Here is a 14,157-nt window from a genome sequence, read left to right as displayed (position 1 = left end):
CCTTAATGACTGTTCCCTGCAGCTTCATGTTTGTACATGTAGCTCTTGGCTTGTTCACAGAAGGGGCAAAGCACCAAACACCCATGAGGAGGTGGTCACTTGCCTGGACTTCCATGGAGCCCTCAAGGTCAAGGCTGGCACTGCCTAGGGACCTGGAGTCCCTGGAGGGCCCGTCCACCCAACCCGCACCATCTACCATTTCTCCCCAAGCCTGGTAGAGGAACATTCAACTCTGAATGAGGCTGGGAGAGGGTTCAATAGAGAAGGCAGAAGAAAGGACATGCAGTCAGGGCTTAGACAGTGTGGAAAGAATAGGGCTGCTACTCTGCTGGAGCTCCCAGTGAGCTAGGTCATTGTGATGTTGGCTATGCCTTCTGTATCATCCTTGTGCATTTCCACCCATGAAGTTCCCTGGGAAAAGGCTAAGCTGTTTCCACCATGCTAAGTGGTTTGAGCAAGTGAAAGGCTTGAAGTGAGGGGTTCAGTGCTCAAGAAGGCAGAGGATCTCCCCCTGGGACCAGTGTGGAATAAGTGACTAGAATCAGGATAGAGTAAATAGGGAGGAGTGAGAATGCCGAGCTTAACTTGAAAGCCCACTCCCCACTGACTGCCCCCCACCCCCAGGTCTCCCCAAGCTCTCTTTGCAGAAGTTGGGTGTGGCCGCTGCAAGAAAGTTTGCATGGGTGACACCAGACATGGTCACTTTCCCAGGGCTCTTGGGGGAAGATTTTATGGACTTTCCTAATCTTTTGCAGCATAACACTGTCAGTCCAGCCGATAACAAAGCAACCTGATTACAGGCTGCCGGGATGTTTTCTCCTGCAGGTGCTGCAGTGATGTGGTTGGGGTGGAGGTCATTTCTATGATGGGGGCAGTCTACAGCCACCAGAAGGCTCTGCAGGTTGAAAGGCTTCACTTCCAAGGTGGTGGGCAACTGAAGGTTCCTGGAAGTTATAGCCTGAGAGGGCAATCCGCCAACCCTCCCCATCCCCAGAAAAAAGTGAGGAGATGGCACTGCAGTGGTGGGAAGGTTGGCAGCTGGAGGGGGAAGAATCACTGCAGTGATGGGAATCACTGCATGGAATGGACTGAAGTGGTCACACGAGCTGAAGACACCTGCAGGATGGGGAAGGTTTCTGCAGTGATGAAGGAGCACTCTGCAAAGGAAAGGGTCGGGCTTTTGGGACGGGGGTCCTATGGTGATGCGGCCCTGGGGTTCGCTGCAGTGATTAGGGTCTCTGCAGTGATGAAAAGTTGAGCCATTGTGGGGGTGAGGGGTGAAGAGGGTAGAGGTGGGATAATCGGGGTAGCTGGAGTTGCTGCAGTGCTGGTTTGGGGGAGCCTGCAGCCCTTCTGCTGCACCTGCAGAACGCCTCATTTCCTGAAGGATAGAAAGGGAGGGGCCTCAAAGGCCCGGGTCTCTCACTGATGCTGGGCTGTGCGGCGGCGGGGATGCGGCTCCTGCACTGCGGTGCCGGGTCTGGCTGGAGCTGCAGGGGCTGGAGCGGCCGGGGCAGGCGCGGAGGCGGTACCGCGCTCGAAGGGGGCGGGGAGCAGCAGCCCCGCCGCAGCGGCGGGCGGGGCCGAGACCGGCTGGAGGGGCGGCCTTCCGAGCGGGGGCGGGACCTGCACCCTTAGGGCCGACGCCCCTGTGCGGACCCAGAGCGGTCGCAGCGGTAGTCCAGAGCGGGCGCCTCGCAGGTGTCCAGACTGAAGGAAGCCCGGGGCGCAGAGGCAGCACCACCCACCCCAGTCCTGTCGTGCCGCCCAGAACTCCGCAGATGACGCGACGGTGAGGCTAAGGCTGCCCGCGGGGAGGGGGACGATCCCTAGACCCAGCCCGCAGCATCCCCTGACAGTTCGGCTGTGGGGGCAGCGGCGACTGCAGCGCACACCCCACCCCCAACCCCCATCCCAGATCAGTTCTACCAGGATGGGGAAAGGTGCGCTGGACAGATCCTATGGAATCCCCCGATCACCTCTCCCGCTCTTGCTTTCGTAAGATCCCTTCCTTTCCCTTCCCACTTTGTTCTTCCCAACTGAACCCCCTCCACTCCGGCCTGCAGCCCGTCTCAGCGCCCCTCTCAGTTGAGGCGCCAGAGAAAGACTGCAGCCCTTTGGCTCCCCATCCCACTCCGCCCCTGCTAACCTTTACTGGACTAGGTGCATCCAGAAGGATGCTGGCCCTTTAAACCATTGCTCCCCACCCAGAGCATCTTCCGTATCTCCACCCGCGCCACTTCCAACAGCTGGCAGCCGCGGGGAGCCCCGGGGGGCCGGCAGGTACTGGGGTGGCGGTGAGGCCCGGGAGGGGGGTAATGGAACAACTGTGACACCCCACTCCCCCCACCCCCGCCGCCCCTCCAGGAGCCGGTGAAGGGACTGCTGCGCGCCCGGAGCTCCAGTTAAACATTAACCCTCCGCTCCCCGGTCTCCGTGCTGCCTGCAGCTGCGCTCCTCCCGGGCTTCCCAGGTAACCGGCGACGATGCCCATCTCGCCACCACCCCCACCCTCCATCCCCAGTTTCCCTCCCTTCGACACCTGTCCGCCAGGTCGAGCCCCAGGGCTCAGCCTCTCGCCCCCAGCAGGTCCTTGTCCCCGTGCCGGAGTTAAAAATCTCCCCGCCGGTTTTCAGGAGGGTGGGGCCGGGGGCCCCGAACTCACCCTGAGCACCCTTCATAGAGCGCTTCCTCCCCCAAGGGCACCATGCCCGGCCTGTACTGCCCCTCCAGCTGGACGCCGCTGCCCCTCACGGACTCCTGGGTCCGGGCCTGCGCCAACGGACCCTGCCTCAGCCTGCGGGCCCGGCTCACCTACCACAACCCGCAGCCGCAGCCGGTGGACGGTGAGGCCCGGGCGGGGGGCGGGGGGTGGTGGACAGCGCCGGCCTGGCAAGGTTCAACATCGCCTGTGCCCTCATCCCGCCCCAGGCGTGTTCGTGTATCCTCTGGCCGAGGCTGAAGTGGTTTCGGGCTTCGAGGCGGAGGCCGCGGGACGGCGCGTCTCCTTCCAGCTGCAGAGTCGGCGCCGCTCGCAGGCCGCCTGCTGCAGCGCTCTGGGCCCCGCGCTGGGGGCCTCAACGCCCCGCCGCTGCGCGCAGGGTGAGTCCCGGGAGCTCCCCGCCCCATCTCCTGAAAGCAGACGCACTGTGCATCCCACCCCTCTGCAAGCACCCGCTCTGCATCCCACCCCTCCCTGTCCCGTCTGCCCGCCCCTCTCTCCGTCACTGTTTTTTCATTGATTCACCCTTTCATTCGACCATAGAGGACTGGGCCCCTGACGCTGACCAGGTGCTGGTAGGATGTGAACCAAGCCTGATCCGAGGCTTGCAGCCAGGTGGACAGACACAGCAGGCAGTCCACAAGGCTCTTCCTCCCCTCTGGAGCTTTAGCTCCGGGGCCTGGGACGGGGGTTTTGGTCATCTCTGAGTCCCAGCATTTCTCAAAAAAAGTGACACAAAGGGGCTCAGAGAGTGCTGGGGGAGGAGATAGAAGCCCTCCCCTAGGATTCCTGGCTCACACTTCATTCTTTTATTTATTTGTGCATTCACTTGATTCCTGCACATGGGGTTTACCATCTGGCTAAGAAGAGGGACAGAATGTAGTGGTGCTGAGAGTTGGCACAAGCCCAGCAGGTAGTTGGAGGATAAAGGGAGCTCTGGGCTGAGGCCTCAGGAATATTTCAGAGGAGGTGAAGCCAGCATTTGACTGAAAGGAAGGGTGGGATGTATTAGGAAGGTTGAGAGGAGAGAAAAGGCACTCTACTCAGGGGCAACGGTGTAAGCAAAGGTTCAGAAGTAAGTTATACAGGGTAACGGTGATAAAATGCCTCATGTCTATAGTGACTCACGGTTTCAGTCACTGGTGTCACCTCCTTTGAATCCAGAGAGGAACGTAATGCAAGTGTTGTTCTCCTTCCCCCTCTAACAGATGACAAGAGAAACAGCAACAGCCTTTTACATAGTGGGTGCTTCCCGTACATTGTCTCATTCATTCCTCACCACAGTCATATAATTATGACCCCCATTTTATAAATGAGGAAACCAAGGCTCCTCTAAACAAGACAGTTACTAAACAAAAGACAGAAGTCACAGAGCAGAGACTCAAAACCTGACACTGTGTTCTCTTCACTGTATCAGGCTGTCCCAAGCCTCAGATGCTGGAGATAGAAGCCCCTTTCTTCCTTCTTACCTTCATTTTTTCCTTCCATTTTTTTCTCCCCTTCATTCATTCCGCAAGTATTTTTCAGAAGAATGGGTAAATGATCATCCTGGGGAAATGAGGCCCAGGAGGGCTGTAAAGGTAGGCTGGGGCCTGACCACGTAGGGTCTTGACTTCCACCTTAGACACCTGGCCATCTTCCCTTTAGCAGCAGCGATGCTGCCCATGATGTCACCAGTCCCCAAACAAACCCCTTGGTCTAAGTAAAATGGAATACTTGGTATGCAAATGTCCTCTAACCAGCTTCCAAATAGATTACTGTTCCTGAATTCCTCTTGGGCAGAAAATTCTGTAGCTACAAAAAAATAAATAAATAAAATTCTGGAGCCACAGCTAGTGGGCAGTGGGGAGTCCTCAACCCTCAACCATTCATGAGCAGGGTATTTGTGATCAGGGAGGGTCCCAGGCAATGGGAGATGTCAATAAGCATTCTTTAGGGAAATGAGGCCTACAGGTTGAACAGGCTGGAGCAGGTAAAGAAAGAGAGGCAGAGGGTATGGGTCCCACAGGACCTTGGGGGTGGTGTGGACATCCCCCTTCTCCTCCTCAGCTCTCCATCAGCAGTGATGTCACTTCTGCCTTTCCCAATGACAGCCAGATCCTCTGCCATCAACTTGCCTCTCCTTCTACCGCCATTCATCTCACGCCTCCATCTTACATCACCAATGCCCTGCATCCTTCCAACCTCACAAAGTTCTCCTTGCCCAAGCTCCCTGACTCTGTGCCTGCTCCCACCCTGTATTCCCCCATCTCCTCTGCTTCCAGCCCCCTCTGATCCCTTTCCTCACTCATAGGTCATCTTGTCTTGGATCTGGCCCAGGCCCGGTCCACGCTGGTGCTGCCCACAGGCCTCATCGCCGCGGCCGGCACCATGACAGTGACCCTGCGGAGCAGCCGGGAGCTGCCCTCCAGGCCTGACGGGGTGCTGCGCGTGGCTCTGCCCTCTGTGCTCACCCCTCTGGCCCCACCAGGCCCACCGGGGCCCCCCAGGCCTCCGGGGCTCTGTGACGACAGGTTGGGCCTATGGTGATTCTCTTCGTCCCTCCCTCGGCTTCTCTGGGTCTAGTGCGGGTGAGGGGGCCTTGGCAGGGTGTCCTGGGGGATTGGCAGGGTGGGGAAGGGCTGAAGCCAGTCAGCCAGAGGGGCTAGGGACCCTGGTAGTGGCCGAGTGACCCTCCTCATGTTCCTTTCCAGCCCCACCAGCTGCTTCGGAGTGAGCAGCCCTCAGGGTGAAGGGCCAGCCTGGGAGGAGTCAGCTGCTCCTCGGGATGTGTTCTTGGGCCCTGCCCGTTGCCCTGCTCCATACACCTTCTCTTTTGAGATGCTGGTGACTGGGCCGTGCCTGCTGGCAGGTGGGTATCCCTCCCAGCGTAGCCGACTGGGAAACAACTCAAGGCTCAGGGATGGGAGGAACACAGTACAAAAAAGATGGGGACCTAAGACCTAGGAACCTCTAGTCTCCCATTGGGATCATCCGCTGGCTACTTCCACACAACACTCACATCTGTAGGTTTAACGATGTCATTTCTTTACATTCCACTCCACTCACCAGTAAGAAGAGCGATGCTTACAATGAGACCAGTCCAAGTGATGAAGTTGAGTTTCCTTGTGAAAAGGTGGAGGAGGATGTTAAATCAGCAGTTGGTTGATATAGAACTGTTTGACCAGCCAGGAACACACCTGGGATTTCCCCTCCCAGTCCGTGAAATCAGGCAGACCCCACCTTGTCTACCCTATAGATTGGACTCTGAGAGCTGAGCTGAATCAGTCATGATCCTGCCCCCTGGCCCCCATTATTGTCTGGGAAGGTGATATTAGTGCTCTTGGGACTGGCTTAGGATGGCGTGGTCATCACCTCTTCCTGCCTCTACCTCCCTCAGGACTGGAGAGCCCCTCTCATGCTCTTCGGGCTGATGCCCCACCTCATGCCAGCTCTGCAGCCACCATCTGTGTCACACTGGCAGAGGGCCACCGCTGTGACCGGGCCTTGGAGATCCTGCTGCACCCCAGTGGTGAGAGACTGGGGCACATGGTGGGCCAGTGCTGCCTGCTTCAGGACCACCTGGGGAGCATTTTTCAATGATTTCTGGGCCCAAAGCTAAACAATTGAGTCACTGGTGAGGGTGGGCCCGGCAGTGCAGGGAGACTGAGCCTGCAAAGTTTTCCCAGGATGGTGGGGCTGAGTGCTTGGGATCTAAAGACGGGAGCTTCTCTGATGGAGCTGTGTCCCCTCCTCCCCAGAGCCTCACCAGCCCCACCTGATGCTGGAGGCCGGCAGTCTGAGCTCAGCAGAGTACGAGGCCCGGGTGAGAGCCCGCCGGGATTTCCAGAGGCTGCTGCGAAGGGACAGTGATGGGGACCGGCAGGTATAATGACCTGGGGTCCTGGCCTCACCTCTGGCTGCATTAATGCAGGAGGAGCAGGGGAGCAGGCTTAGGTTGGGATGGGCAGGAGGCCTCTACTCTCAGTGGGAGCTCTCAGTAGCTGCTACCACTGAGACAGGCTGATGAGTACTATCACAGGAGGCCCACACAAGTCTCCCTGGAACGTGTCTCAGAGGATGGGGCATAGGACTGTCACAGGCAGAGGACAGCCACCTGCTTCTGCCGTTGCCTTTATTCAGATGACGCAAAAGGGTGCCCCATCTGGGTGGATTGCATGGACAAAGGTCCCAGGGCTAGGTCCTGCTGCCAGCCCAGGTGGGAATTTCAGGAAGCCTGGCCCAGGATGACTCGGGGCTCCCGTGCTCAGGTGTGCTTCCTGCAGCGACGCTTCCACAAGGACATCCTGCTAAACCCCGTGCTGGTACTGAGCTTCTGCCCGGACCTGAGCTCCAAGCCCGGACACCTGGGCACAGCTACACGGGAGCTCCTCTTCCTGCTGGATGGCAGTAGTGTGGCACACAAGGCCTGTGGGGCAGGGTGTGGGTGGGCTGGGGGTTGGGTGAGGCAGTGGGTCTAGGTGGGCTGGGGGCTGCCTCTCAAAGACACACACACACACACACACACACACCTACCTCTCTCCTTCTCATACTCACACACATGTGTTTCTCCCAGATTACAAGACCCACCTCTCATACATAAAGTCTCACTAGGTCACACCCAATCCCAAACCCCAGGGTTCACATGCACCTCCATGGCCACGTGCCCAAATGTCTCTCACAGGAACTCAGAGTTTCCCTTGCACACTGGGGTCTCTCTCACAGTCACACACAGGGCCTTGCCCAGATTCCCTCATCTGGCCCCTCATCCCTTGTTGATCTTGATGCCAGTGGGGCCTGCCTCACCCTGCCCTCCCTGGCCCTCCCCAGGATGCCATCGTTTTGGCTGTGAAGTCACTCCCGCCCCAGACGCTCATCAACCTTGCCATGTTTGGCATCTCGGTGCAGCCCCTCTTCCCAGAGAGCCGGCCTTGCAGTGATGTGAGTGTGACCTAGGGATTTGGGGGTCAGTAGAGACATATCAGGGGTTTCCCAGGTGGCACAGTGGTCAAGAATCCACCTGCGAATGCAAGAGATGCAAGGGACGCAAGTTGGATCACTGGGTTGAAAAGATACCCTGGAGGAGGAAATGGCAACCCACTCTAATATTCTTGCCTGGGAAATCCCATGGACAGAGGAGCCTGGCAGGCTATAGTCCACAGGGTTCACAAAGAGTCAGAAACACCTGAGTAACTGGGCGTGCACACACAGAGTCCTCCCAGCCCGCTGTGCCCAGCCCAAACCTTCTTCCCCCAGGAAGCTGTGCAGCTGATCTGTGAGAGCGTTGAGACGCTACAGGCTGTAGACGGCACCCCGGACGTGTGGGCTGCTCTGGACTGGGCCCTGGGGCAGCCCCAGCAAAGGGCCCACCCTAGGCAGCTTTTCCTGCTCACCGCTGCCTCCCCCATGGCCGCTGTGACCCACCAGACCCTGGAGCTCATGAGGTGGCATAGAGGGGCAGCCAGGTAGGATGGAGTGGGCAGAGCCAGGCTCCTGAGATTGGCCCCCAGAGAGGGCTACTGAGGCCACAGCTGCTCCCCTTCTCTTGTCAGGTGCTTCTCCTTTGGATTGGGGCGTGCCTGCCGCCAGCTGCTCCAGGGTCTGTCTGCTCTCAGCCGGGGCCAGGCCTACTTCCTGAGACCTGGGGAGAGGCTGCAGCCCATGGTGAGCTTGAGCCTGGGCCCTGCTCCCTTCTCCTCAGGGTCCTTCTCCCAAGTGGCACTGAGTCTGAAACAGATCCTGGTCGGGTTGTGAGGTCTCCGGGCACCCTGCTGTGGGGTGCTGCAGGAGGCCAAAGGTGCGGGGGACATGGCCTCTGACTACTCCCCAAATCTTGTCCTAAGTTTTGTCCTGGTACTGAGCCATATCTTTGAAAAGCCTTGCCCCATCCACATGGCACAGGCCAGGAGGACAGTTCACACCAAGCCTTGAGGACTGAACACTCCATCTCCTTGCTTGTTCCTATCCCCATTCCTCCCCTTGACCCAGCCTGACCCTGCCCTGCTTGCCTCAGCAAGGCGCTGGGCGGATAGCGGCACCAGAAGGGTGGCCTCCCCACTCCACCGGCTGTGTGGCACCTCTTTCTCTTTCACGGGCTCCCTCTGGTCATTCCTCACAGCTGGTGCAGGCCCTGAGGAAGGCACTGGAGCCCGCGCTGAGTGACATCTCTGTGGACTGGTTTATTCCGGATGCAGTGGAGGCCCTGCTGACACCCCGGGAGATCCCCGCGCTCTATCCCGGGGACCAGCTTCTTGGTTACTGCTCACTCTTCAGGGTGGACAGCTTCCGGTCCCAACCCCCGGGGGTAGGCCTGGGTTGGGGGGCGGTGGGAGGTGGGCCTGGGATGGCTGAAGCCCCTGTGTCTCTTCAAAACCCATTTCCTCTTCCCAGTGCCTCTCTCTGCCAAACTCATCTACTGCTACCCCCTAGACTTCCCCAGGAGGGACCAAACTGGGTCCCTCAAGGTGACTCAGCCTGCCCCCCTCATAAGATCTGCCACTGAGCTGTCCTACAGAGTGATGCCTGTGGTCACTGAAGCACACAGAGAGCAGCACCAGCATTAGCTTTGAGGTTTTTGTTGAAACCTGATCATTGTTTCACACGGTGCCCTACAAAAAGCAACATCTAGGAGAAGGCAATGGCACCCCACTCCAGTACTCTTACCTGGAGAATCCCATGGATGGAGGAGCCTGGTAGGCTGCAGTCCATGGGGTCGCTGAGAGTCAGACATGACTGAGCGACTTCACTTTCACTTTTCTTGCCTGGAGAATCCCAGGGATGGGGGAGCCTGGTGGGCTGCCGTCCATGGGGTCACACAGAGTCGGACACGACTGAAGTGACTTAGCAGCAGCAGCAGATTATTTCCTGTAACACTCATTTCCTGTAACACTCAGGGCCACACAGAGCATCGTCTTGATGAAATCTCAGATCCCAATTCTTCTGTGTACTGACCATTTGATTTGGGGCAAGTCAGTCAACCTCTCTGAGCCCTTTACACTGACTTTTTTCATAGGGGTGTTTTAATTAGAAATTCATGACTTGCACGCTGTTGGTAGGATACTTGACGCAGAGGTGGAGTTGGATAAATGAGTTATTTTTATTAGGAAAAGCTTTATCTTTCTAGAAGAACCAATCATACTAGCTCCTTTTTGATTGGGAGAGCCATAAGATGGACTGTTTGCCTTTTTTTCCTGGCTGCCAGGAAGCTCAGGGCCAAACCTGAAGCCCAGTCATAGCAGCTCTAGTAACGCTCTGGTCAGCATGTATGTTTCCTTTCTTAGTACTGGGTTTTAATTTCTGCTTTATAATCTTTATTGCTTCTTGCAGTGAGCCATCTTAAATCCTGTTTGGAAAAAGATAGAGTGTATAACTATAATCAGCTTTTTTTTTCCCCCTCAATGTCTATCCCTCTCCAGGGCCAAGAGCCTGGCTGGCAGAGCTTGGGTGGCTCGGTGTTCCCATCCCCAGAGGAAGCACCATCTGCCACCAGCCCTGGCACTGAGCCCACTGGCACCTCAGAGCCACTGGGAACAGGCACTGTGTCAGCAGAGCTGTCCAGCCCGTGGGCTGCTGGGGACTCAGAGCGGAGTGAGTGCCTGGGGGTGTGTGTGTGTGTTAGAGGGGAAGTGGGTGGTGGAGAGCCCAGGGCTGGGATCTGCTCTCCTGCCTCTCCATAGGTACTGATGCTCTGACAGACCCAGTCACGGACCCCGGACCTAATCCCTCTTCTGACACAGCCATATGGCACCGCATCTTTCAGTCCTCATACATCCGGGAGCAGTATGTGCTCACCCACTGCTCTGCCAGCCCAGAGCCAGGCCCAGGCTCCACAGGCAGCAGCGCATCCCCTGTCTCCCAGGGCCCGGGCTCCCCTGAGGGCAACACTCCCCTGGATCCCCCTTCTCAGCAGGGCTGCCGAAGCCTAGCCTGGGGAGAATCTGCCAGCTCCCGCTCCTGCCCCCTGCCTCCATCTCCACTGGCTCCAGTCAAGGTGAGATTCAATCCACATCCCACCATGTATCCAGCAAACGTTTATTGACCGTTGGCTGTATGCCATAGATTGTGCAGTGGTTACTATTAAGTCTACTTGAAAAAACAGATAGGTAATGATGATATATAATGATGATACCATGTGACACATGTTGACAAGCACAGAAGCGTGACATTATGGGGGCTCAGAGTCAAGGTGACTAACCCTGTCTGAGGGAGTCAGGAAAGCAAGAGCCTCCTCTGGAAGAATGGGGCATAGAGTGAGATGACACAGGGAAGGGGGCCAGGGGCCAGAAGGAGCCTGGCCTCACCCCTAAGGGTGGTGAGCAGCCATCTAGGGCTTCAGACAAAAGGGCATGTGGCTACTCATGTATGTATGTCTGATCAGGCCAGGAGCTCTGCACTCCTTGACCAGTGGACTCCACTTCTCATGTGCAGACTGGGGCTTTGAGTGCTGAGGTGCTGGGCCGTCGACGCAGAGTGGCTCTGGTTGGCCGAAGCCTCTCATCCCCCCAAGGCCGGGTGAACCCAGTCCCAGGGCGCCCCCGGCACCCCTCTCTAGGTGTAGTACCTGATGGGCCAGGCCCTGAGCCAGGGCAGCAGCTGGGACAGGGCTTGGATGACTCAGGTAAGGGTTACGGGGGAGCTGGGTTTTGTCACCCAGGAGACTGTGGGGAGGTGGAGCCCAGGGCACCACGTGGCCCCTGCTCCTACCATTGTTTCTCCCCAGGAAACCTGCTCTCCCCAGCCCCCATGGACTGGGACATGTTGATGGAACCACCCTTCTTGTTCACCGCTGTTCCCCTCAATGGGGAGTTGGCCACTCCAGCAGCAGCACAGCCTCCCCAGGCTCCACGCTGCCATGTGGTGATCCGGGCCTTGTGTGGGGAGCAGCCCATGTGCTGGGAGGTGGGTGTTGGGTTGGAGACGCTGTGGGGGCCTCAGGATGATGGCTCCCTGCCTCCGTCACCCCCCGAAAGAGATAATGCTTGGGACCAAGCACTCCATCGACTGACAGCAGCTTCTGTGGTTCGGGACAATGAGCAGCTGGCTCTTCGAAGAGGGGGTGAGACCAGGGCTGACCGGGGTGAGTTCCTGGTGGGCGCAATCAGGGCTCAAGGAAACCGTTCGGGGCAGAGAGTGGCAGAGGCATAGGTCTGTGTGATCACTCACTGTACCTCACCTTGCTCACAAATGATTTGAGGCAGCTCACTCACATTATCAAGAAAAAAAAAATTAAGCAGGGTAATGTGGGGAGAAGGGATAATAAAAGGAACAGAAAATTAGGTTATATTAAAGATATACACTATGAGGTTATGTACCCTTGCAAGCAGGGGACCCAAAACTGGTCAAGTTTCCTAGCAGCCAACAGAAAGGGAATTTCATCTTGTAATGATTCACAGTGCCCATAATGTAAAAACAAATCTGTCATTTAGAAGATTATTAAAGTTAAAATGTCAGTTCTTCAGTTGCACTAGCCACGCTTCACATGCTTAGTGGAGACTCGAATAATACATACTGGATCCCGTGGCTACCACACTGGATCATGCAGATGCAGAATATTTCCATCATTACAGAAAATTCTACAGGGCAGTGCTGAAATGAGGGGATGGAAAAGGCACCACTCAATGCTTCCTTGGGGTTGTGTCCAGAATGTTGCATTTGTGGGTAGCCAAGGAGCCTAGCCTTGCTAATAGAAGGTGGTTGAGCATTTAGCCTAACTGCTTCTTGTCAAAGTTGAGGAGTCTGAGCTGGCCCCAAGAAGGAACTCCGTTCTGTTCAAAAGTGGAGAGAGGGCTGGGAATTCCCTGGCGGGCCAGTGGTTAGGACTCCATGCTTTCACTGCCAGGGTAAGGTTTGATCTCTGGTTAGGGAAGTAAGATTCTACAAGCCTGAAGGTGCTGCTAAAAAAAAAAAAAAAAAAAAAAAAAAAAAAGACAGAGGAAGAAACCATGGCATTATGGGAGTAGAGTTTTTTTTTCTGTGAGCCTCTTTGTAGAGAGTGGGTGGTGGGCATGCACCCCCTCCCAGCCCACATGCTGCTGCTTGGTTTCGTAGGTCATGCCCGGAGGTCCTGGCTCCGAGCCCTTCAGACAAGTAAGGTCAGCTCTGCCCCTTCTTGCTTCACCTGTCCTGTAGCTGTGGACGCTACCACCAGGGAGGTCCTACCCTCAGCCCTGCAGGTGCAGAGCTCAGGTAAGCAAAGGGTCTCCCAGGGGACCTCCCAGGAGCCAGTTCTCACCTCACTGGCCACCCTCCCAAACTTTTATCTTCTGTGCCCATACAGAGCCAGCTGAACCTGCAGGTACTCCTCCTATCTCTCAAAGCCATGTAGATGCAGCTCCTTTCCCCACAGTTGTCCACTCTAAAGGTAACACTCACATTTGAGGAAACAGAGTAGGGAGCAGCAGGCTTAGGGACCACCACTGAATGGCTCCAGTCAGGACTGAAGGAAGACTCTTTGGCAGGTGGCTGGGGCCCGGACCAAACTGGCAACTCCAGTTCTGCTTTGGGGGACCATGCAGCCCCCATAGGAGGGTCTCATCGCCCGCTTCCCCGGCCTCCCTCTCGGATCAGCCTAGGCCATTGGAAGTCCAGAGGCCCAGACAGCCACAGACCCTGCAGCCCCAACACGGGCCAAGTCAATGACAGCAACAGTGAAGGCAGCGGCCACGACTACCTGCCCTTGGTGAGGACTCGGGAGGTGGAGGGTGGCGCTGCCAGGGCCAGGGCACTGTCTCAGCTCGCTTCTCCCCCCACCTCCTCTCTCCTCAGGTGCGCTTGCAGGAGGCGCCCGGCTCCTTCCGCCTGGACGCTCTGTTCTGTGCAGCGGTGCGCATCTCGCAGGAGCGCCTGTGCCGTGCCTCACCCTTTGCTGCGCACCGGGCCAGCCTCAGCCCCACCTCGGCCTCCTCTCCCTGGGCACTTCTAGCCCCCAGCGTTGGCCAGGGTGGCAGCGCCACAGCCTCTTGCAGCCCGTCCCCCAGCTCGGGTTCCGAGGGTCCGGGCCAGGTGGACAGTGGGCGGGGATCAGACACTGAGGCCTCAGAGGGGTCGGAAGGGCCTGGTGGCGCTGACCTGAGGGGCCGGACTTGGGCCACGGCTGTGGCGCTTGCGTGGCTGGAGCACCGCTGTGCGGGGGCCTTTGGCGAGTGGGAACTGGCAGCTGCGAAGGCTGACTGTTGGCTGCGGGCGCAGCACCTGCCCGACGGCCTGGACCTGGCCAACCTCAAGGCTGCAGCCCGTGGTCTCTTCCTGCTGCTGCGTCACTGGGACCAGAACCTGCAGCTCCACTTGCTGTGCTACAGCCCCGCAAACATGTGACGGTCACCCACTGCTCCGGCTGGCACCCTCCCCAACCAACTCAAAGTCACTGCCACCCAGAGCCGGCCTCTCGGTGCTGGGAAGGGGTGGGCTGGCGACAGCCTGTCCCCACTGCTTCTCATTCCCTCCACAGAATCCTCCTG

General features: G+C 57.5%; 1 protein-coding gene across 5 annotated transcripts; it reads left to right on the top strand.

The window, feature by feature from the left end:
* Positions 1–2,707: 2,707 nt before the first annotated feature.
* On the top strand, positions 2,708–14,014 carry VWA5B2 (von Willebrand factor A domain containing 5B2). Of its 5 annotated transcripts, none has more exons than XM_055568879.1 (19): positions 2,708–2,846; positions 2,932–3,102; positions 5,016–5,235; positions 5,416–5,573; positions 6,102–6,233; positions 6,463–6,587; positions 6,973–7,128; positions 7,532–7,642; positions 7,958–8,166; positions 8,254–8,365; positions 8,820–9,005; positions 10,117–10,288; positions 10,378–10,691; positions 11,129–11,318; positions 11,421–11,777; positions 12,749–12,886; positions 12,978–13,061; positions 13,135–13,379; positions 13,466–14,014. In XM_055568879.1, exons 1-19 carry the CDS (start codon positions 2,708–2,710, stop codon positions 14,012–14,014), a joined length of 3,768 nt encoding a protein of 1,255 aa, XP_055424854.1. The 5 variants fall into 5 exon arrangements, with proteins under 5 accessions (XP_055424854.1, XP_055424851.1, XP_055424852.1 ...); XM_055568876.1 differs by having other exon boundaries at positions 10,342–10,691; XM_055568877.1 differs by having other exon boundaries at positions 5,383–5,573.
* The last annotated feature ends 143 nt before the right edge of the window (positions 14,015–14,157 follow it).

This window comes from Bubalus kerabau, chromosome 2, assembly GCF_029407905.1.
Source record: "Bubalus kerabau isolate K-KA32 ecotype Philippines breed swamp buffalo chromosome 2, PCC_UOA_SB_1v2, whole genome shotgun sequence".
Taxonomy (NCBI): domain Eukaryota; kingdom Metazoa; phylum Chordata; class Mammalia; order Artiodactyla; family Bovidae; genus Bubalus; species Bubalus kerabau.
The sequence above is the reverse complement of the archived record's forward strand: the minus strand, read 5'-3'. Positions and strand labels throughout refer to the sequence as shown.

Bases quoted from the DNA above. Each gene is read 5' to 3' on its own strand.
- VWA5B2 (XM_055568875.1), top strand. From the start codon at position 2,708: ATGCCCGGCCTGTACTGCCCCTCCAGCTGGACGCCGCTGCCCCTCACG. The intron at 5,574-6,101 runs GTGGGTATCCCT...TACCTCCCTCAG, and splicing joins TGGGCCGTGCCTGCTGGCAG to GACTGGAGAGCCCCTCTCAT. The intron at 11,778-12,748 runs GTGAGTTCCTGG...TTGGTTTCGTAG, and splicing joins TGAGACCAGGGCTGACCGGG to GTCATGCCCGGAGGTCCTGG.